This window comes from Eurytemora carolleeae, unplaced genomic scaffold, assembly GCF_000591075.1.
Source record: "Eurytemora carolleeae unplaced genomic scaffold, Eaff_2.0 scaffold584, whole genome shotgun sequence".
NCBI lineage: Eukaryota > Metazoa > Arthropoda > Copepoda > Calanoida > Temoridae > Eurytemora > Eurytemora carolleeae.
This window is the reverse complement of record NW_019396595.1, coordinates 69,420-93,990: the sequence shown is the minus strand read 5'-3', so window position 1 is coordinate 93,990 and position 24,571 is coordinate 69,420. Positions and strand designations below refer to the sequence as shown.

The 24,571-nt window shown below is 31.6% G+C and overlaps 1 protein-coding gene across 1 annotated transcript in view; it reads left to right on the top strand.

Annotated features, from left to right (window-relative positions):
* Positions 1 to 24,571, top strand: part of LOC111706053 (ABC transporter G family member 20) — a 45,336-nt gene that overhangs the window by 5,221 nt on the left and 15,544 nt on the right. The window contains exons 4-20 of the mRNA XM_023478806.1: positions 3,519 to 3,557; positions 6,556 to 6,676; positions 8,420 to 8,497; positions 8,865 to 8,946; positions 10,122 to 10,207; positions 10,538 to 10,606; positions 12,396 to 12,463; positions 13,621 to 13,654; positions 15,241 to 15,282; positions 16,882 to 16,930; positions 17,113 to 17,194; positions 18,496 to 18,705; positions 19,028 to 19,072; positions 20,187 to 20,235; positions 20,897 to 20,934; positions 22,764 to 22,975; positions 23,719 to 23,765. Of these exons, the coding sequence (XP_023334574.1) occupies positions 3,519 to 3,557; positions 6,556 to 6,676; positions 8,420 to 8,497; positions 8,865 to 8,946; positions 10,122 to 10,207; positions 10,538 to 10,606; positions 12,396 to 12,463; positions 13,621 to 13,654; positions 15,241 to 15,282; positions 16,882 to 16,930; positions 17,113 to 17,194; positions 18,496 to 18,705; positions 19,028 to 19,072; positions 20,187 to 20,235; positions 20,897 to 20,934; positions 22,764 to 22,975; positions 23,719 to 23,765 (1,351 nt within the window). The remainder of the gene's footprint in view (positions 1 to 3,518; positions 3,558 to 6,555; positions 6,677 to 8,419; positions 8,498 to 8,864; positions 8,947 to 10,121; positions 10,208 to 10,537; positions 10,607 to 12,395; positions 12,464 to 13,620; positions 13,655 to 15,240; positions 15,283 to 16,881; positions 16,931 to 17,112; positions 17,195 to 18,495; positions 18,706 to 19,027; positions 19,073 to 20,186; positions 20,236 to 20,896; positions 20,935 to 22,763; positions 22,976 to 23,718; positions 23,766 to 24,571) is intronic.

Here is a 24,571-nt window from a genome sequence, read left to right as displayed (position 1 = left end):
CAATACAAGGTCACTTGAAAATACATAAACAGTCTCACAATGAATTATTTTAATAATTTTAACCATGAATTATATTACGTAGATTTAGTTCTTTATTCTACAAAGGGCCATTGGTCATTCACCTTGGTACCCTTTTAGTCCTGATATACATATATTAGTACTCACAAAATATTAGAAAGATGTGATTTGTTAATTATCAGATGCGTTCAAATGATATTTAGAATTCTTATTTTTTGTGTTAACAGAAGTAAAACGAAACAATATTCCAAAGACCCTAAAATATCACAACTTATTTAGAAAAATGAACATCTTTTTATTTCCAAGTGAAAGTCAGCGTATTCATTTTGGTCACTCATGTTTATTTTAATAAAATTAATAAAATTTTTTTTTATGAAATCGGATTTGTAACTGAGAAGACCGCATAATTTGTAGGAAAAAAAAATACTGGTTCCCTTCATTTAATTTGTACTGTACATGTCCACCCTTCTCCACTTCATTTAATTTGTAATGTACATGTCCACCCTTCTCTACTTCATTTAATTTGTAATGTACATGTCCACCCTTCTCTACTTCATTTTATTTGTAATGTACATGTCCACCCTTCTCTACTTCATTTAATTTGTAATGTACATGTCGACCCTTCTCTACTTCATTTTATTTGTAATGTACATGTCCACCCGTCTCTACTTCATTTGATTTGTAATGTGCATGTCCACCCTTCTCCACTTCATTTAATTTGTAATGTACATGTCCACCCTTCTCTACTTTATTTAATTTGTAATGTAAATGTCCACCCTTCTCCAGTTCATTTAATTTGTTATGTACATGTCCACCTGTCTCTACTTTTTTTAATTTGTAATGTACATCTCCACCCTTCTCCACTTCATTTAATTTGTTATGTACATGTCCACCCTTATCTACTTCATATAATTTGTAATGTACATGTCCACCCTTCTCTACTTTATTTGATTTGTAATGTACATGTCCACCCTTCTCTACCTCATTTTATTTATAATGTACATGTCCACTCTTCTCTACTTTATTTAATTTTAAATTTACTTGTCCACCCTTCTCTACTTCTTTTAATTTGTAATATAAATCTCCACCCTTCTCCACTTCATTTAATTTGTAATATTTATGTCCACCCTTCTCTACTTCATTTAATTTGTAATGTAAATGTCCACCCTTCTATACTTCATTTAATTTGATATGTACATGTCCACCCTTCTCTACTTCATTTAATTTGTAATGTACATGTCCACCCTTCTCCACTTCATTTAATTTGTAATGTTCATGTCCACCCTTCTCTACTTCATTTAATTTGTAATGTACATGTCCACCCTTCTCCACTTCATTTAATTTGTGATGTTCATGTCCACCCTTCTCCACTTCATTTAATTTGTAATGTAAATGTCCACCCTTCTCCACTTCATTTAACTTGTAATGTACATGTCAACCCTTCTCCACTTCATTTAATTTGTAATGTACATGTCCACCCTTCTCTACTTCATTTAACTTGTAATGTATATCTCCACCCTTCTCTACTTCATTTAATTTGTAATGTACATGTCAACCCTTCTCTACTTCATATAATTTGTACTGTACATGTCCACCCTTCTCTACTTCATTTAATTTGTAATGTATATCTCCACCCTTCTCTACTTCATTAAATTTGTAATGTATATGTCCACCCTTCTCTACTTCATTTAATTTGTAATGTACATGTCAACCCTTCTCTACTTCATTGAATTCGTAATGTGCATGTCCACTCTTCTCTACTTTATTTAATTTTTAATGTACAAGTCCACCCTTCTATACTTCATTTCATTTGTAATGTACATGTCCACCCTTCTCTACTTTATTTAATTTTAAATGTACATGTCCACCCTTCTCCACTTTATTTAATTTGTAATGTATATGTCCACCCTTCTCTTCTTCATTTAATTTGTAATGTATATCTCCACCCTTCTCTACTTTATTTAATTTCTAATGTACATGTCCAGATTTATTCTTTACACAGATCCCCCCCTCTCTAAAAGAATTTTGTGAAGTTTTTTGTCGATAAATTTTAACAATTACCATTCGAAACAAACCATATAGTCTGCCTATATTTGGCTGCATGTGTAATGTAAATGTCAAAAATTAACAAAGATTAAAGGGATTGTAGAAGTTACTTTAGGTGACCCTGCGCTAATATACAGTATAAGTCCTTTAATATTTCTGAATATCAATGAGATCATTGTTTTTTTTTTCTAAATTGTGTTGAATATTTTCATTGTTGGTTTATCTATTAATTTGTTTGTAAAGTACATTTTTAAGATTTAAAATTCCCGACGATATCTTCCTTATTGGCACTCAAATTTTTGTGAATTGGACATGCCATGTTTAAGTAGAGGGTCCCTCAAAATGTAAACGTCTACCGGTCCTTCAAAAATCTAAAAACACAGAAAATAAATAGATTGTTTGAAATCAGATTTAACGAAGAAAGATGACAAAATAATGAGATTTGTCAACATATTTTATTGTTCTTTTGTTCTTTTGAAAATTCCAAGCCGTTTGATGAATAAAAATACCATTTTCCTCAATTAGCAAATATTTGCACAGTTAATTTTTAATTGTGTGATGTGTCTATTGTGCGTTAAATTAAACTATATTACAATCCAGATTTTATGAATGGTGAAAAATAGTTCAACTACTTATGAACCACTTTTCGAATACTCTTGTTCAAGTTGAAGAAAAGTGTTTCTGAGTTATTCGCCATATATATTATTTAGTGTTTTACGTTTGGTTAGTTTTTTTAAGAATGTACTGCAAGGAAAGTTAATTGCAGTTGCGTATACTCTGCGTACATATTGAAACCAGTTCTCTCTGGGCGAAAACAAGAATAGATGCATCAGTATTTGTTAGTATCCGAGGAGGCTAAAACCATTTAATTTTGATAATTTTGACAATTCACATAATAATTTCCTATGACCAGAATATTTCATTGATTATTTATGTGAAAGATGGATCACATTTCAGGGTTTGACATCCGTCTTGTGTTTGCATTACCGTAGTGACAGTACACTGCAGTATAAAACATGCGTACAACTCTGAAATAACTTTCCTTACATTAAATCCTTGGTTTTTTTCTTCAACACTTTTATTTAACGTTGCACACTTATTAATTATAAGAAGGGATAAAGATCAAACAACTATCGTTATAATATGGTTGCTTATAGATTTGACGGTTATTTTCTGTCTGGGTCCTAATTTGGCTTAGAAGAATAGCAAATATTTAGAATAAACAATTTTGAAAACATTTTCTCTTTTTACACTATGCCAACTTTTCACCCTGAATAAAAATCTAGTCTTATTGAGCCAAAAATTGAAAAATATTTCACTTAGTACTTATGTAGCACAAGTTAGAGTAATACAAATGATCAATGTGCTGAAAAAGTTCTTGACTTAAAAATGATGTAAACATTTTTTTTTTCGAATAATAAGATAAAAATATAAAATTTATATTTTTTTTCTAGATACTTTCCTTCAGATCAGAAACTTGCGCTCTAAACCAAGTAAGTTTAACATAGATATTAGATACTAGTAGATACAGTCTTTTTTGGTATATCCTTTTTGCTTTCTTTTCGCGTGCAATTTTTTTTTTAAAAATATGACTTTCCGGTTCTCCTGAGAAATATGAACACTTGATGAATGTTTATTTAAGACCAAAGTAGTGTGATGTTCTATTGTTCTGAACAACAATTAAAATTATTTTTATTCTCTTGTTTTTATATTTTGTTTTCACTAAAATTATTTAACTAACTCCTGTTATGTTTAGATAGCCTTAATTTTTCAATGAAAATAATATACAAAAGACTTTTTAACGAACCTCATAATGTCCAAGAAGTTGACGCCTTTCTAAGATTTTATAAGGGACTGTTATTTTAATTAATGTTGAGTTGCACTCCAATAAAAGATTCACATTGGAAACCTTGACACCTTAATCTTATGTTCAAAAGTCATCATCTTATCATCTTATGTACACGTTAAAAAGTGAATAATTTAATGGTTTTATTTTATTTGCTTGCAGCAGAAATGCGTAATTCACTTTTGTGGCTCATTAACATTTTGCGCAGTACAAGTTCGCTTATTACACTCCTAGTTCAAATTCGCCTAGACACCATTTTGCCTAGACAAATCGCCTAGATAACATTTTGCCTAGACAAATCGCCTAGATAACACTTTGCCTAGATAACATTAGGAGGTATTTTTCGCCTAGATTAAAATTCTTCAAATTATATTTTTACCAGTTTTAGGGTAAAAAATACTCAATTTTTGTTATAAAATTTGACTTTTTTTTTCATTGCAAATTATTCATTTGGCTACTGACATTGATATCGACATGACGTCCTTAATTAAGGGGCTGGGGGACCAAAAGAGGCAGACCAGCCATAATTGACAATCAACATTTCTCATATGTCTCAAATGGACCTGGTAGTCAGAAAGTTGATAAAGCTGTTTATGAATTACTACTATTCACAATCTTGTATTAAAAAACGATGCTGATGCAATAAGAGCATATTTCAGTTGGCCAGGATATGGCTGATAATTCAGGCAGAAAGCAGATAGCCAAGTATGCAAAACAGAGTTAAACTGAAGGTAAAAGCTTTTGCTACAATACCTAAACTGATTATCTGAAAATGCTGGGTCATGACCTCCAGCGAGCTAGTGCCCTTTAAAATTTAAACATTATTATAGTTCATTTTTTGTTTTCAATTGAATTTCTTGAGAAAAAAGAGAATCTTTAGAAAAATTAGTGAATTTATCTAGGTAAAAATTACCTTGTAATGTTATCTAGGCAAATTTTTATCATGTCGAAATGCTAATACTTTTTTTAAAATTTCAATTGAATTTTTTGAGAAAAATGCGAAACTTTAAAAATTTTCGAAAGAAAAATTGGTTAATCTATCTAGACAGAACTTACTTGCTATTGTTATCTAGGCTAAATATTATCTAGGCGAAATGTTACCTAGGCAAACTGTGTCTATGCAAAATGTTATTTAGGCAAAATGTTATCTAGGCAAAAAGTTAGTTGGCAAAAGTGTGCTAGGCGAACTTGTACTAGGCTAATTGTTAAGAAGTCACAATTTAAAATAATGCGTTTTCAAAATTATAACAAAGCATGAATATCTAATTCACACTTGATCAAACAACGTTTCTGAGGATAATGTTGTGTTGCGGACTTACCTCTCCATTAAATAGGACTCACTTGAAATTTCGTTTACAGTCCCTTTAAGATACTTATCGTTTCGCGACCAAATGGTCTCGATCTGTGTGATCGCTTTTTGCTAATTAAGAGTAGGAGTTTTAAAAGACTTACTAATTAATCTAAAAAAACTAAAATCAATATTTTTAGGGGGGGGGGGGAAGTTTCCAATAATCTTCTTACTTTTTTTTTGTAATTTTTGTGTTAAAAACTTAAAATAGATATTTGCGCGCCCTGCAAACTTTTTTATATAGAGTGCAAACATTAATATCATTCTTGTCGATTGTTGATTCAGGTTTAACTCATCAATTATTAAAGTCTTGAAATCACTTCAATAGTATCAAATGTCGTCTAAAAAATATTTCGGTAATTCTGTTTTCTGTCTATATAAACCATGGATGGAAAGGAAACAAGGAACAACATCTTAATCTGGTTTTGCAATCAAGTTTATCACAATTTGAAGGCTTAGGAAAAAATTATGTTTCTAAAGTTTAATTTAACAATATGCAATATACGAAACATAGATAGATAGATAGATATATATTTCGGCTAACATTATAATAAATACATTTTACATTTTATAATTTTTTTACTAAACAATTATTAGCCAGGGCTGCAGCCTAACTATTTCTGGTTGTTTTGATTGGCTGGCCCTCCAAAGTTTTATAGATACATTTTATTTTTTTAAATTAGCAAATAACGAATACATTACACAATTCACAAAGTAATTTTTTAAAAAAGGAAGAAAAAAAAGAAGGATGGTTGAATATATTGCAAAGGGAAAAAGGGAAGAGAAGGAGAAACCCATGCACTAAAAAATCCAATTTTTGTAGATAATATGTTACAGAGATTTACAAGATTTTCAAATTACATGAGTAGCAGTTCCTGTTTTTACATTTAAATTCCTTATATTTAGAAACAATTTTTTAATTTTTTAAAACTTTTTAGGGTACTCTCAAATGTTTAAAAATCAGACAAATCTAAGCTTTAATACTACTGGGTCGTATCAGCTGAATATTTTAAATGTACGACATATTTTTGGGTATAGTCTTTAAAATAAAAATCTGCTATTTTTTCTACGTGGACAGTGGACAAGCTGGACAGTTTAAAACAGCCCTCAAAGACTGGAAACAACGGAAATGTTTTACCTAAAACCACGAAATGTTTTGGTGACAGTTATAAAAAGCAACTCGCAGATTTTTTGAACAAATAAAAAGTTATAGTTTCTAAAAATTAAAGGGGCATAAAAAAGTATTTATAAATAAAAATTTCTGAACAATCTTGCATCTTATTTTACTTTTTTTTAGAGGATGGTTTCGGTGAGATCCCTGTTATCTATATCAGGGGAGGCTGTAAGGGATATGGCCGAGGTCCAAATAAGAAGAATATTCTGAACAACCTCAACATAACTGTAAACAAAGGAGAGATGTAAGAACATTTATTTATTTACTAGTTACATCTGTCTGGTACATAATGATCTTAGCCTTTTTTTTACTGATTCATCTGTAATCTGCATATCTTCTACATATTTAAATATCGAATTTCGTAGATTTTCTGTTTTCATTTTGCGATTTCATAATTTTCGAAATTTAAAGGGATTGTAAGCATATTTACTCTTTTTGTAAAGATGATTCACAACGGCACCCTTGAAACCATAATCTGATCTATGGGGAAAATATTCTCTTTTTTTCTGCAAATAATGATTAAGGTTTTGGAAACTGGAAAGTATGAAAATTTCTTTAGTAAAAGTACTAAGTAGTAGAACTTTTGTCAGTGTATATATTAACCTTTAAATGTCAGTTTCATTTATTCACCCCCCTTATAAAAATTATCCTAAAATGAATGAGTGAAAAATTCTTCATTTTTTCCCACAGAACATTCCAGATGCTCACAGGGGAGGGTGGGGGGTTAATTCTCGAAATATCTGCCCCCTATGGTTAAGAGTCCGGAATGGAATTAAAGAATGAATAGTTGAAGTATATATGTGTAAAAATACTTGAGTTCTCTGCAAGTCATCTTGGTTAATTTTATGTTTTCCTTGAACCTAGTATGCATTAAATAACAAACATTTTTCTTAGAATTTTGCAATTTACGCCCCTGGCCCTACCCGACAAAAATGTGTTTCATTTAAATTTAAACCGCCTTCGTTTGATTATATAAATTTTGTCACGGGCCCTAAAAAACGGTAATGTTAAATCATCTATACGCAATATCCCCCCTACTGAACTTCTGATCTTATAACTTTCCGACTTACTGCAATATCGGACCTACGACAGCCGTTTGTTTTTATTACTTGAGGGTTAAAGGCTAGTTTAAGACGATTTCTAGTCCGAGTGCTGTGGCTAGAACGGGCGCTGCAGCCACAAGCACAACTAGCAGCTGTAAAACCATGTGCTAATTGGGCGGAAGTGTAGTATAGCGGATTTGGCGTAGGTCAGAACTTGAGTATATCAAATGTGCGTAGGTCGAAAGATACTACTAAGTTCTACTGTTGGGCATCTATTTGAGCTCCGTTCTTGGCTGAGTAGATGCTCTTAAATAATTTTCCATCAGTTTGCTTTATTACATTCTACCAAAAAAAAGTCAAAAATCTGTTGTCTTTTAAATGTTATAACCTTAAAGGGACTGTCAACTTTATTTCCAGTGACCCTAGTTAACAGAGTGGCATGTCTGATTCACAACGTTACCCTTAAAAGCTTTTTCTGATAAAGTTTGAATCATATTCCCTACTAACCGGTAAACCTAATGAATCTAATTATCTAATAAAAAAACATCAATTTGCATTAAATTTCTTACATACTTTTCTCTTCAAAAGTCATAAAATATCTTTAAATTCTAATTTAGAAATGCTTTTTTGCGCAGTTGAGATTTCGTTAGTATTTATCAGAAACTTATTTACAATATGTATGTTTGAAACCTTGACCTTTTACTAACATATACTTATTTTTAATTTTGCATCAGACTTTTCAACTCTATAAAATGCATTTTTTTAAGTTAAGAAAAAACTGAATAATATGTAAAAATATGTAACATAAAACATACCAACTAAGAAAAATTTCTTGTGTTAAAGTTACGAAAATATACTTAAGTCCCTTAAATTAATAACAGAAGAGTTAATTCTTCACTTTGCTTCCTGTCTGTGCTTTCAATAATTCAACTAAAATGTTTAAGTTATGGACTGTTGGGAGCTAGTGGATGCGGGAAAACAACACTTCTGTCCATTATTGTAGGACGACGACATTTAGACAGGTTCAATTCAAATATTCAATTTTTATTTTAGTAAAAGTAGAATTAGGTGGCGAAGTTTTTTTAGGATCAGAATCCAGATACAAAAACATTTCATTGAAATAAATGTTCTTAGCAATTATTCGTTTTTTCTGAAAATTTTTTTTTACCTCGTAAATCTAAAGGTTTACATTTTTGCTCCATTTTTGCTAATTTGAGTAACTCCGCCTAAAATAACAACCCTATCAATATTCGTAACAATCTACGAGCGCAACAGTTAAACATTTTTATTTATTTTGAAATATTTTTTTAAAGAAAGAAAATGGAAAGCAAGCCATTTTTGTATGTTTCTTAACTATTTATTCATTTATAATAAAATTTTGTGTTATAGCGGGAGTTTACGGGTGTTTGGAGGTATACCAGGAGACTCGATTTCAGGGATACCTGGGCCCAGGGTTGGATATATGCCACAGGTACAGTTTAATAGATACAAGTGGTGGATATATGCCACAGATAAAATATATTGGATATTAGACGTGGATATATGACACAGGTACAGTATACTGGATACCAGTGGTGGATATATTCCCCGGATAAAATGTATTGGATATCAAGAAATACATAGACCAGGAACCGCCATATCTGTGTACTGCGGTGGGAGGAGATCAAAACAAAGAACTCAGGGGCAACGCATCATTTTTGAGGGAAAAGGGCCCAAGGGGTGGAACAAGAATATATTACTATTGTATTTTATATATTGACTAGAAAGCCAAATATCATATGAATTCGCTCTAACTTGATATATAAACTTGGTTTTTTTTTGGACTGAAATATCACGTTGTGGGGTACTTGGTTTGTTTACATTTCTCCCACAGTGTAAAGTACACAATTTGCGTATATCTGAATTGGGCGTTCCATGTGTATAGTTCCTTGTTGGATATTAGACGTGGAATGTGGATATATGACAGGTACAGTATAATGGATACAAGTGGTGGATATATGCCACAGGATTAATATATTGGATACTAGGGGTGGATATATGCCAAGGGCACAGTATAATTGATACTAGGTGTAACTGTAGAGGTATGCCACAGGTACAGTATAATTGATACCAGGGGTTGATATAATGCACAGGTACAGTATAATTGATACCAGGGGTTGATATATTGCACAGGTACAGTATGATTGATACCAGGAATTGATATATTGCACAGGTACTGTATGATTGATACCAGGGGTTTACCGTGTATATATTCCATGGATACAGTATAATGGATACTAGTGGTGGATATTTACCACAGTACACTGGATATCAGGGGTGGATTTATGCCACAGGTACAGTGTAATGGATACCAGGGGTGGATATGTGCCACAGGTACAGTATAATGGATAAAAGCCAGTTTTTGTATTCTATTAAATAATTTTCAAAATATTGAAGACGAAAATAAATTTGCATTATTGAGAGGCTTCAGACGCATCTTTGATACCTTAAAAACCTAATAAAACCCAATAAACCCCACGGGGCTGGTTTTGTTCTGTTAAAAAAAAACCCCACCCTGGTTTGAAAGGGGGGGGGGTGTCAAAGATATAATATTTTTGAGTGAATAAATACAGATTTAATAAATAAGTTGAATATTATTGTACTCAGGAACTAGCATTGTACGAGGAGTTTACTGTTGAAGAAACAGCTCTTTACTTTGGCAGAATATATGGGATGTCTGTTAAACAGATAAAGTGAGATTTTTTTTTAAATTAATATCTTGATAGAATCCATAATACCCCCCCCCCCTCCCTCCCCTTAACTACTCCTGAAACAGTAATTGCAAAAAGGAGGAAAGGCAACAAAAAATAGAAAATTGAAAATTTATTTATTTAGGATTCAAAATTGGAAAACGGCAATATCATTTTGTTTAAATGTTCTCATTTTCCTTGTTATTTTCATTAATATTTACCTTATATTGAATAAAAATGTTACTAATTCTAACGAGGTAGTTAATGTTAGTTGGCAAGTATTCTAAAACCTGTCCGACCACTGGAATATTATCTACATGGTATATTGTTTAGACTTCAGCTGGAGTTTTTAATGAGTCTATTAGATCTTCCCCACGACAAGCGAAATCTTTCTTCATTCAGGTCAATTTCATTCCGAATTTTTAAAGTGAACCTTTGTTGCGTTAAAGTATACCACCGGCGCTTCGTCTGACATGTCTCAAATACATTTGGAGATTTTGCATTGAGCAAGAAAATGGCGGAAATTTGTTCAATTTGCAAAGGAAAATCTAAAATTTTTTTAAAACACTCACATTTGCAAATAAATTTGATTGCCAACTCAGTTGCAATCAAATTAATTGCTTTCTGTAACGATTGCAATTAAATCAATTGCAATCAGTATTAATTGCAATTTGTTAAGATTGCAATCAAATCAGTTGCAATCGAATCAGTTGCAATCACATTAGTTACAATCAAATTAGTTGTAATCAAATTAGTTGTTTTCACATCAGTTGCAATCACGTTATTTATAATCACAACAGTTGGAATCACGTTATTTATAATCACATCAGTTGCAATCTCGTTATTTATAATCACATCAGTTGTAATCAAATCAGTTGCACAAATAAGTTGCAATCACATCAGTTGCAATCACATTAGTTGCAATCACATCAGTTGTAATCAAATCAGTTGCAATCAAGTTAGTTCCAATTAGCAGAAATCATAACTCAATTGCTAACAGAAATCCGTGGAGACAGCATCAGTTCGTGTTTTCAAAAGAAAAACTCATTTTTGAGAGATAATTAAATTTGCAAGTAGTTCACATTGCAATACATTTGATTGAAATCGCTACTGATTAGATTGAAACTAAAATTTTGATCGCTCGCAATTGAGACTTGTTTGCAAATTAGATTTATTTGGATTTGGATCGCAACTGAGATTTGATTGCAACATTTAATTGTATTACGTTTTGATTGCAATTAAGTGATGATTGAAATTTGTCATAATTTTTACAGTTTACGGAGATATTTATTGAAAACCGGGAGAAAGTATGGTTACAAAGCATATTTTGATGCTTTTTTGGTATGTTTTCAATAAATGAATGAAAAGTGGAACAACTGAGTTTTGATTGCAATCTTTTTTTTCAATTAAGTATTGATTGCAATTGAGTATTGATTGCAATTGAGTATTGATTGCAATTGAGTATTGATTGTAATTTAGTATTGATTTTCATTAAGTATATGATTGCAAATGAGTATTGATAATTTGTACTAATTGAAACTGACTCGATTGCAATTGATTTTATATCAACTAAGTTGATTACATTGCAACCAATTTTGATTGCAATTAAAAGTTTTAAATAATCTTATCGCTTTAGAATTTAAAGAAAACTGTCATATAAAATTATGTTGATTATTCGTTCTGGACAAAATCGGTAATCCGTGAATCCTGTGACTGTAAAATATTTTAATTGAATCAATTATTTACTGTAAACAAGATATTTTGGTTTTATTTTATTTTTATTTTAGTTTTTGTTTACAAAACAATATTGAATTAACAACTGTTCTATTCTCCAACCTTGGAACTTTTATATATATATACTAAATTATTTTTTTCAAAAATTCTCGAGAAAGATATGGGCCATTTTAATTGTGTTAAAGTTAATGAATAAAAAACAAATATTTTCTGCTATTTTATGAGAAACAATTCATTGTAAAGAAAAGTTTTGATGATACCATGAGTTTTAACTGACATTATAATTGTGTCTTATGAATTATTTTTTTTCATTTGGTTAAAGTTTTGCTCCTAAAATCCGGATCCGAATATTTAGCGTGAAGGATGTGGATCCAGGGAGCTAAAATCCTATAGATCCAATGGATGCAGATCCGGATCCTAAGCAATTCAAATATAAAAAAATTAATTTTTTCTTCAGTGGAGGTCAACAACGTCGGGTTTCCTTTCTTATATCCTTGTTAGCTGATCCTGAACTCCTTATCCTAGGTAATTACCGATTCGTGAAAATTAGGTAATTTTTAAAAGCGTAATTTAAAGTCGCCATCCATGGAAAAACGGCGATGCCCTGTATTTTCGTAATTTTGATATTAGGGACAGATTGTTCCTTCATCACTGCATGAATAAATTTTATTAGAAAGATGATTATTGTTATTATTATGAACTATTTGTAAATATCCAGAAAACTACGTTGAACTTTATCGGATATAATCATTCTTAAAGGGAGCGACCGGCAGTGTATGGTAGTTGTACTGAGATTGTAGTATTATTGAGAAATTTTTTAGGATTCATTTCAGACCTTCAGACGTTTTTACAGTGCTGAGTGCATATTTGTTCAGCAAGAGCGCAAATACCATTTTGGAGGGATGATTTTCAGAATCAGTTTTCAAAGATTATTCAAAAACCACTATGAAAAATGTAACAAAATTTCTACAATAAACTAAGAAGATGTTAAGGAACATATTTATCATTAAAAATTTGTCAATAAATCAATGTTAAATCAATTACTTCTTTTTCGCCATTGTATTGTTCTTTATGATTTTTTAAAAATGCTTTAAATGTCGTCTTTTCAATCAAAATACCAGAAAATCTAATTAGTTAACTGTACAATTTTTGTTACATTTTGTCGTCGTTATTCAACAATTTACAAAAACGATTCTCAAAACGTAACCACCAAACTGAATGATTTTGCACGTCGAGTTTGCGCTCAAACTCAGGAATTATACATCATTAAAATGTTTTATATGTATCAAATGAAGCCTTAAAAAAATTTCTTCACACTACGATATTCTTAGTTCAACTACCGTACAATGCCGTTCACTCCCTTTAACAAGTTTCAAAAATCGTTTAGTCGGAGAAAGCAATTTAGCATAATATTATAAGAAAATCTATTTTTTATTATCATCTAAATGTAATAACATCTTCATCTTTATCCGTTTTAAAAATATTTTCATTATCATCAGATTTTTTTATCATCCTTTCTCTTAGATATGAAAAATGACGTCAAAAAATTCAGTATCCTGGAAATTTTGGAAATTTTATCATTTTCTTAATTCCTATAGGTTCTACAGAAGAAAGAAATCTTTGTTATTTTACTCTTCTATATTTGCTTATTTGAAAGATATTTAAATACATATTTTGTTTAGACGAACCTACCGTAGGCGTAGATCCATTGCTGAGGTATTTCATGAATACATTGTTGGTGAAAATATTTTAATTATTTTTGAGAAGCTTTTCCTGCAATCATAGAGGAAGAAAACAATTTCAAGTGCTTATTGAGTCCTCGAAACCATTCACAATTTCCTTGTTTTCCAGCCTTTTCTTGATTTCAAGTGACCCTCTGTTTTTAAGAGTGGTGTGTCCGATTCACACTGAACCTTTTTCTGAAAAATAATGTGGTTATAGTTGTATCTTTTTTTTGTGAAAAATACCGAATACCAGTTTAAAATAGTCGGATTTAATAATTAGAAAAATAGATATTTAATTAATTCCTAACCAGACTAATCGTTTTTTAATAGTTCTGTTTTAAATCGGAGAATTCATTCTTTAGAAAGGTCACTTGAAATTGCGTTTTCATAGCCTTTAAGATACTATTTTAAACTTAAAACCAAAAATGAATATAAGTATATAAATAATTATATATAATTATATATATATACAGAGGAGTAAAAAAAACCAGGGATTATCGATGTTTTTGACAAAATTTTCAAAACTATTAATTTGGTTTGATTTTAGGCATAAATAAAGAAATATGTGATAAAAAATTCAAAAATAATATTTTTTGAACATTAAATAAAAAATCCGCGAAACTTTTTCGTTTTTTGAAAAGGTGAAATTTATTGAAAAATTGTTGGAAAAAAGTTTATTATATTGTTTTCTAAAATTTTATTAAAATTCATCAAATATTGAATAAGATATAACAAAAAATTCGCAACAAAATTAGGGTGGAAATCAGCAGTAAATGTTATTAAATTATAACCTTAGAACTGTTAAGATGAATTTTTATGAAATTTTGGAAAACAGTAGAATAAACAATTGAATTTTTCAACAAAAAATTGGTTTCGCGGATTTCTTTTTTCAATTTTCCTGTACAGTCATTTTTAATTTTATTGATACCAAAATGCTTTTATCAAAAATGTCTTAACGAATTAAAATTGTCGCCAATAACTTATATTTTGTAGTTTTATTATTATTATATCTAAGGGATCATGTTTAATATTTGATATCAGTCCCTTAGATTACAAAATCTCCTTAGACGTTGCTATTTAAGGTTGGAAGAAGTTGACTTTAATGTTTTATTATCAATGTTTGCGAAACATATCAGGGCCCGCGATTTAAAAGCTGCGTCTCGAGTCGTAATTCTATAAACTCGACTTTAAGACCCAACTCTTACGACAGCTTCTGTCACGTGATTGACAGCTGCAAGATCTTCGGCTTGACTTAAGGAAAAAAAACGACCTTGGTTGGTTTTAGTGGAGAATAAGGCTCAATGTTGAGCCTTGTTCTCAGAAAACCCCGGATTGCGCCAATTCCTACCATTAAAATCCGCCAAATAGAATATCAAACCGGTTTTTTTTTTAACTCAACTCTGTGGAAAATGAGATGCAGCTTGAATCCCAAAGCTCAAGTCGTAAATAAGGCCCAACGACAGCTTAGACCCGAGCTGTATTTTCTCATATTTTTTAAATCGCGGGCTCTGAAAATACAGTGAAAATCCGGATTTATGTTTTTTCGAACACACTGCTTTATAAAATTATGTTTTTTAGACAAAACATCTGGAACCATCTCCTTCATCTCGCAAGTCAAAGGAACTATCATTTTTGTTATAATTATTATACAAGCTGAGATCAAAAGTGTCGCTTAGGTTTTTTTTTTTTTACTGGTGTGTAATTGAACAGCGCCCGGGTAATATTACAGTGGCACTTTTGATTAATTTGGGATCTTACCCCACTGTATTAAATCATTAAAGCATTGCTGAGCGTAAACTTTGTTAAGTTTTTAAATGTAGAATTCCTAGAAAAAGTGTTTAAAAAACCATATTCCGCCTCGAAATTTCAAAGCATGGATAGTTTTAAGTTAAATTACTTGCACTCCGTAAAAATTGTGTATTGTATAAGTCGTTATTTCCTAATAATTTGGAAGAGAGGTTCTTGTGGGGATGAATTAACTTTGTTATCTTAGCATGGGAATATAAGAATACTGACAGTTTTAGGAAGAGCGCAGAACACTTTACTAATGAGTGTTACGCAAAACACATTCTTATTTTAAAATAAAAAAATTTACTAGAATCACAAGCTCCATCGATAATCGACATTCGACAAAATTGTTCATGGGAACCATATTCTCAGGACTTTCCTCTGAAGTTGTTGTAAATGATAAGTTCTTAAGTTGTAATAATAATAACTTTCCTCTTAGTTGTGTTGATAATAACTTTCCTCCAAGTTTTGTAATTGATAACTCTCATCTAGATTGTGTTAATAAAAACTTTCCTCCAAGTTGTGTTATTGATAACTCTCATCTAGATTGTGTTAATAACTTTCCTCCAAGTTGTGTTATTAATAACTCTCCTCTAGATTGTGTTAATAACAACTTTCCTCCAAGTTGTGTTATTAATAACTCTCCTCTAGATTGTGTTGATAATAAGTTGTTGTAATTAATAACTTTTCCTTAATTGGTGAATTTAACAACTTAACTCTTAAGTTGTTGTAAATAATTATTATTTAAGGGGTTTTCAAGAAATGTTTTATGTATGCTGACAATAGATCAATGAACTTTTAAGTGGCTTGACGGAATTCAAGTGACCCTCCATCTAAAGCAGACATGTCGGATTCACGACGTTATCTGTTATACCTCAGCCTGAAAATTATAAATATTCCTTTTTTCTTCCCAAAACTATCGTTTAGTGATTTTTCTGCCAAACAATTAATTGCTGATTTATGAAAGAGTCAAAGAAAAAAAACGGTCAGATCTAACGGGTACCGGTGTAAAATCTTTAAATGGGGTCACTTGAAATTCAAAACATTTGGTAATTCTTGGATACTTGGTATACATACAGCGTGCATCGTAAGATAGTTAGAACAATGGAACCAAACATTCATAAAGTTTGTACACCCATTTTAACGTTATTTGGAAAATTTAAGAAAGGCAGTGTGCGCATGAACAGTCCAATTACCTGACAAGAACTACTTTATCTCTCCTTTAAACAAAACTAGTAGAAAACAAACAGCAAACAAATTGTTTATGTTCTTCACTGTTCAGTTTTAGATTTTTAAAGTGTGATAGCTCTGAGTTCAAGGGGGGAGCACTGCCCCCTTGCCCCCCTCCTGTATCAGCCCTTGTTAATTTGATGATGAATAAAATATAAATAATGATGATCACAAATATAACAAAATTGATAATTCATTTAGGAGAAAAACTATTCTTATAACAACGCATTATATAGACGAGACTAAACAGGTTGGTCACGTTTTTATTTCTTATCCCAGCTCCTCATCAAACCCCTCCCCCCCCCACTCCTCTAATTTACCCCAGCTTTTCTTCGATCTACTCCCTTCCCTCCTCTTCTAATTTTCCCCAGCTCCATTTCGAGCTCCCCCCGGCCCCCCTCCCCTACTTTTTCCCAGCTACTCTGTGTTAAGGCCTCTAAAGTTGGGATGTTAAGCGGAGGACGACTTTTAGCCGAGGATTCACCTGGCTCACTTCTCCGCTCTTATCAGCTAGGTAACCTAACCATCTATGTTATCAGCTAGGTAACCTAATCATCAATGTTATCAGCTAGGTAACCTAACCATCTATGCTATCAGCTAGGTAACCTAACCATCAATGTTATCAGCTAGGTAACCTAACCATCTATGTTATCAGCTAAGTAACCTAACCATCTATGTTATCAGCTAAGTAACCTAACCATCAATGTTATCAGCTAGGTAACCTGGTCATCAATGTTATCAGCTAAATAACCTAACCATCAATTTTATCAGCTAGATAACTTTATCAACAATGTTATCAGCTAGGTATCCTAATCATCAATGTTATCAGCTAGGTAACTTGATCAACAATGTTATCAGCTAGGTAACCTAATCATTAATGTTATCAGCTGGGTAACTTGATCAACAATGTTATCAGCTAGGTAACCTAATCATCAATGTTATTAGCTAGGTAACCTAACCATTATGTTATCAGCTAGGTAACCTAATCATCAATATTATCAGCTAGATAACCTAGTCATCAATGTTATCAGCTAGGTAACCTAACCATCAATGATATCAGCTAGGTAACCTAACCATCAATGTTATCAGCTAGGTAACCTAGTCATCAATGTTATCAGCTAGGTAACCTAATCATCAATGTTATCAGCTTGGTAACCTAACCATCAATAATATCAGCTAGGTAACCTAACCATCAATGTTATCAGCTAGGTAACCTATTCAGTAATGTTATCGATGTCTGTTTTTCTTGCAGTTTATATCAATTCTTGCGTTTGTTTATATCCATCAATGTTATCAGCTAGGTAACCTATTCAGTAATGTTATCGATGTCTGTTTTTCTTGCAGTTTATATCAATTCTTGCGTTTGTTTATATTAATACAATTGATAACGTTCACTAGTTTAAAATAACCATTTATACTTAAAATTTCATTTAACATATTTGCCCGATGAAAAACAGCTTATTAGAACTTGAAGCTTAAATAAAAAGTCGTCATCATTGTATTGAAGTAAATGCTTACAACTTGCTGATTGAAATGATTGTTGTTTGTAAGTATTTGAATTTATGCCTGAAAGGATCTTAGTGCAATAATTGGATTGCAACGGATTTTTGTCCGTGATTATTAATTATTTTTTTTACGTTTAACATTGTCGAGCATTTTTTCTTTATACCAAAAATGTATTTAATGATGAGAGGTGGACAGGACAATTATGCTTCCTTGTGTATAATTCTTAAGAATAGACCTGGGATAATTCTTTGATTTCTTAAATAGGTTCAGGATGGTTCCTAGTTATATTCCTTGATACTTTTTGTTAAGATAATCTTGAAGATGTGTTCCTTATCCTTTGTCAACGTGAGAGGGATAGCCAGGAAAGCTTAAACGAGACACAGCCAAGTTTGAATCAAACCAAACCATCATTCAACCAAACCAAACCATCATTCAACCAAACCCAACCGTTCACCCCATCCTTTGCATCCACGCAAAAACTAAAGAACGATATTTTTGCAACCTCTAAAGTTGTTTCAAGTAAGATTTTAATATTTGTGAAAACTATGTTAATAAACTCAAAATCCAAGAAGAATTTTAAGTTATAAAAGTACAAAAAATATAAAGTCGTATTTTTATGATTTCAGTTAAGGGAGTCAGGGACTTCATTTTGTAAAAGTAGATTATTTGTCAAAAACTATTTTACTAAAAATGTAAAAGTTAATAAAAATTATTGTCTTAGAATTCGATTCTTTTTTATTTAAAGTGTTATTGACTGTTTTTATTTAGTTGTTATTTATTGGGTTTTAGGGTTTTTTTTTTAAAAAATATATTTTGAAAATTCTCCGTTTATTTATTTAAGGATTAGCTCCAGGTCTCACGGATCCTAATGGTCTTGATATCTCAGGTCTAGTTAAATATTTAATTTTTTTTTTTAATGTTTTATGGGTCTGAAAATTTTCTTGAATAATCCTTTTTAGATTAATTTTGTTGTAAGAGTTTCTTTCTCTGAACTTGGGAAAAAAGGGTTTTAGGGGAAAATAATTAAATTTTTGGGTATTAAGCTTATTAAAACAGATAAATAAGAAAAACTCTTTTCATTTTTAATTCTTGAAATTCCAACTGCGGTTTTTTTAATTAATTTTTATTTTTCACAATGTGACTTTCTCACGCTTAAGGGTTTTTTACAAAAGTAGTATGACTATATTCCTACGTATTTTAACTCTGATTGTATTACTCATTTACAGAATGTTCTGTGTACAGCGTTATTCTAAAAAATGACTAATATTTGTCATATATTGTTCATGTTTATTGAATGAAAAGTATTTTAATTAACTTATATTTAAATTTAAAGAGTTTCATTTTTGTATGACGTTGGTCCAAAAGTGAGACATGGCTCAAACTTGGTCATGTGGCAAGGAACTTCGAACTTGACAAACAAATGTTGATGGGATGTTTTATAAATAGGAAGAAGTCCAGACTGAAAAACCAGGACACGGAAAGGACTTGAACCTCCAATCCAGTACTGGAGTCCATCGCCACCCCCGCCCCTTGTGATTTGATTTGATTTGATTCATAAAGATTAAGTCATGGTCCGTTCTATACATGTAAAATAGCACAATGGGACTGAAAAACGAACATATGTGCATTTCAATAATTACTGATCTAGCCACGCTCCCTCCCTGGAACCACTTGACACACTGGAAATGTACAACCCCCCTAATTCTACACCTCGATTGATTGATTAACTCGAAATATACAGCTACATTCAGCTGACTGTTTAGTAAATCTCTTTCATGCTAGATGGGCAGGATGGTCTCTCATCGATTATGATTAGTATTTGATATTTTGCCCTCATGCTTTTCTGGAAAGACGCTCAAGGGTTTTTAAGAAGTAGTATGACTATATTCCTACGTATTTTAACTCTGATTGTATTACTCATTTACAGAATGTTCTGTGTACAGCGTTATTCTAAAAAATGACTAACCTTTATGTTAATTAACTTCTACTTCCCATTTTAGATGTGAATAGCGAACTCGAGTACTTTGACAGTCAAATGAAAGAAAAAAGGTAAAAACAAATATTTAATGATCTGAATAATACATATTTTGCTCATAATTTGTATATGAATATTTAAAGCCAAAAAATATTAATCTATGAAAGAAATTAAACGTTTATGTTTGGTTATTCATATTTCATATTTTGTTCATATTTCATATTTGGTTCATATTTCATATTTGGTTCATATTTCATATTTGGTTCATATTTCATATTTGGTTCATATTTCATATTTGGTTCATATTTGGTTATATTATGAACAATTAAGATATTAGTAAATTATTAAAAATGTTGGAAAATGATTTTTAAATCTACAATTACCCAAATTATAAATTAAGATAATTTTGGTTTGCAGGCCCAACACCATTTTAAAAGAATTGAATAGTATTCATTGGTATCCATAAAAATCTGGAATAAGAAGATGATTTTTAAGCATTAGCAATCTAGTGTGTACTGTGTAGCTAAGGTTGTTAGAAAGCTAATTATAGTACTCCCTGCAGTGGCTTGAAAATAAACCTAATATTTTATATGGGTCTGTGAGTACACCACAGTGCTGAATTGATGTGTTTCATGTTTATTGGAATATTTAAATCATAACTGTCGTCTTCTTATTCCACCAATTTATAGGTTTAACTGTATAAACTCTCAAATTATTTAAATTATACCTTTTTAGGATGAAGGATCAATCTTGTTTCCCAGCCTGCCCATCAAGTAAGTAATACGTGTGTTGTATAAAGGATTTAATTTTTTTTTTAACTGACTGTATACGGTATTTCAAGCGATCCTTAATTGAGTGCGTTACAAGTAAAAGCTAAAAATCTATAATGCGCGCATATTTTGCATTAATGTTTTAGACCAGGTCGACTTTGAAGTATCGTAGCGCTTATAGGCCTTTGGTTATACCTACCCTTTACTCACTCAAACTTTTTTGAAGTCTTATACATTTAAAAGCGGTTTTCAAGAAGAAGCTTTAAAGGAGTAATTGACAAAATCCTGACCAAATTTATGAGTCAGAGTGTGCACAGTTTGGTTCACTGCCTTGGAAAATATCTTGGTTGTTTTTCTGATACAATTAAACATTTCCTTCCCATAATTTACTTCTTTTCTGATACAATTAAACATTTCCTTCCCATAATTTACTTCTTTTCTGATACAATTAAACATTTCCTTCCCATAATTTACTTCTTTTCTGTGCTTCGTAAATCCGCTAGTCACTTTAAAGATGAAGCGCTATTAAGAAATATAAATTTTTACGCAAAATAGTTCTCTCGTCAATTTTTCATACCAAAGGTTTAAAAGGAACAAAATAGTGAATCAGACGTGAGGGGTCGCTTGAAATCACGTTAACAAACACACAGTAATGATTTCAAAAATTATTATTTTTTCCTTGGAAGATTCCTTGCTTATGATTCCAGGACTTGTATCAATAACAGGCTTGGCAAAGGTTGATGAAAATTTAAAGGTTTTCCCCAACGCTTCCGAAGCTTCATGTCTGAAGATTGTTGACAATAAACAAAATTTGGTTTTACAATCTAAATCATTAATTGAAACATTTAATTTCTGATATTATTTTAATTATTATTTAACAAAAAGTCGAGTGTGTTACAATGCATAAATTTGATTAAAGGGATTGTAAGCGTAATTTCAAGTGATCCTCCATGCAAAGATGGCAATGCCAGATACACAACGGTAGCCTTAAAACCTTTATCTGATCAATAATGTGGAAGATTTGTTCGTTTCCCTAGGGTTGTACGTGATAAACTTTTATAATTCCTTTATGTTTTCCTGCAGAAATGCGCAAGTCAATTTTGTAGAGAAACATCTAATTGAAATAACCGGTCTTTTAAACAATGGTAATTGGAATTTAATTCATACAATTGATCAGAATAAGCTTGTAAGGGGACCGTTTTGAATCGGATATTGCCATCTCTGCACGGAAGGGTCTTCCCGCCATCCAGGTCAAAATATCTTTATATTCCTACTTCCCGCCATCCAAGTCAAAATATCTTTATATTCCTACTTCCCGCCATCCAGGTCAAAATATCTTTATATTGCTACTTCCTGACATCCAGGTCAAAATATCTTTATATTCCTACTCCCCGCCATCCAGGTCAAAATATCTTTATATTCCTACTTCCCGACATCCAGTTCAAAATATCTTTATATTCCTTCTCCCCGCCATCCAGGTCAAAATATCTTTATATTCCTACTTCCCGACATCCAGTTCAAAATATCTTTATATTCCTACTTCCCACCATCCAGGTTAAAATATCTTTATATTCCTACTCCCCGCCATCAAGGTCAAAACATCTTTATATTCCTACTCCCCGCCGTCCAGGTCAAAATATCTTTATATTCCTACTTCCAGCCATCCAGGTCAAAATATCTTTATATTCCTTCTTCCCGCCATCTAGGTCAAAATATCTCTATATTCCTACTTCCCGCCATCCAGGTCAAAATAACTTTATATTCCTTCTTCCCGCCATCCAGGTCAAAATATCTTTATATTCCTACTTCCCGCCATCCAGGTTAAAATAACTATTCCTACTTCCCGCCATCCAGGTCAAAATATCTTTATATTCCTACTTCCCGCCATCCAGGTCAAAACATCTTTATATTCCTACTCCCCGCCATCCAGGTCAAAATATCTTTATATTCCTACTTCCCGCCATCCAGGTCAAAACATCTTTATATGCCTACTCCCCGCCATCCAGGTCAAAATATCTTTATATTCCTACTTCCCGCCATCCAGGTCAAAACATCTTTATATTCCTACTCCCCGACATCCAGGTCAAATGATTGATCACAAAATGCGCGAAGCGTTAAAATAAAACATTTTAGACTGAAAAGGCCTTATTTTTTGTTTTTTATTAAATATTATATACCGACACATTTAGACATCAATCTGGTTTTATCAGGACAAAGATGTTTAACTTTTCTGTTTTTTAAGAATAAACTGGTTTCAGAGAAGTCCTTATAGTCCCTAGTAAAATATTATTATATAATTATTTGTTAAAATATCTAAATTCTAGTTTGTTTAGGCTATTTATTAATTTTATTCATGATAAAACATATGATTTGGTAAATACAAGTCTGCTACGTAAAACATCTATCTGCTCTTGATGCCTGTTGGTTTGTTTCTCATAAACGTAAAAACAGCTAAAACTACCAGATTAAAATTTGATGTGGCTACTCTGACACGACCCCAGGGAAGGTTTATGAAGGTCGGATTGAAAAACAATCCTAAAAAGGTTACCTCCCAGGGAAGGACTTTTGGCTGTCCAAATTGTAAATTAAGTTCCGGGGGAAAAGGTCGACATTTACTCATCAATTCAAGCAGAAATATTCTCATAAAATTAAAACATAATGACGTCTTGTAGAGAAACATTTAAACATTAACTTAGTTAACAGAAAAGGTGGCGGGAAGCGCATTAAAAGCCTATTTATTTATTTATTTCAGGCTGACTCCATGTTAAATTATTGTTTTGTTTTTAGGTTGTGTTTTTCTGTGTTGCTATTGGTCAGGAACCTGCAAATCTCAGGTAAAATGACAAGAAGATGAATCTCTTGAGATATGATGATGTCCTATGGATTCTAAAATTCTCGAATTTTCCTAGATTAATTTAATTTTGAGGCAGAATCTATAAATGTCCCGAGAAAAAAGTTTCAATTATTTTTTTTCTATGGTGTGCCCTCAGCGTTGCCCATGTTTATATTATTATTTAAAGTCAATAGTCCCTTCAGCCGTTTACCCATGCTTGGAATTAAATCATGATTTTAGCGCTGAAGTGCCCGGCGTTGTCCGTGAAATTTGAAGGAAAAAAATGCTTACGACACCTCTGGGATACCCAATACCCAATACCCATGGGTTTCCTAAAAAAATGTCCGCCTATTTGGTCCAGACGTTTGTCCTGCTAACATATATATAAATATACACATACTAGGCTGATAGGGCGCGTCGCACCCATCAATTGTGAACATGTTTTCTTTGTATACATTGTAAAACCAAAACAAACAAAAAAAATCGTGGATTTGGGTCACGTAGGATTCCAAAATGTTTTTTGGAATTTTTGGGATTTAAAAAGAAAATAAGGCTTTATGTCAGACGAAAAGCCTTCACCTCGAAGGGATTGTGAGGTCAAGGAGCTTTTGGACACCTCCCTAGTTTCTTGATATGACAATATGATCTGACAACAAATTTAAAACTTTATAAATTAAGATATTATGATTAAAATGTCGGATTTAACAGTTCTGTCCTTATCCCAGCAATCTGTGACTTTCGATCACAATTTGAACTATTTAACACTTTTTTGTCGGCATATACGTTCAAATGAAAAATTATAAATAA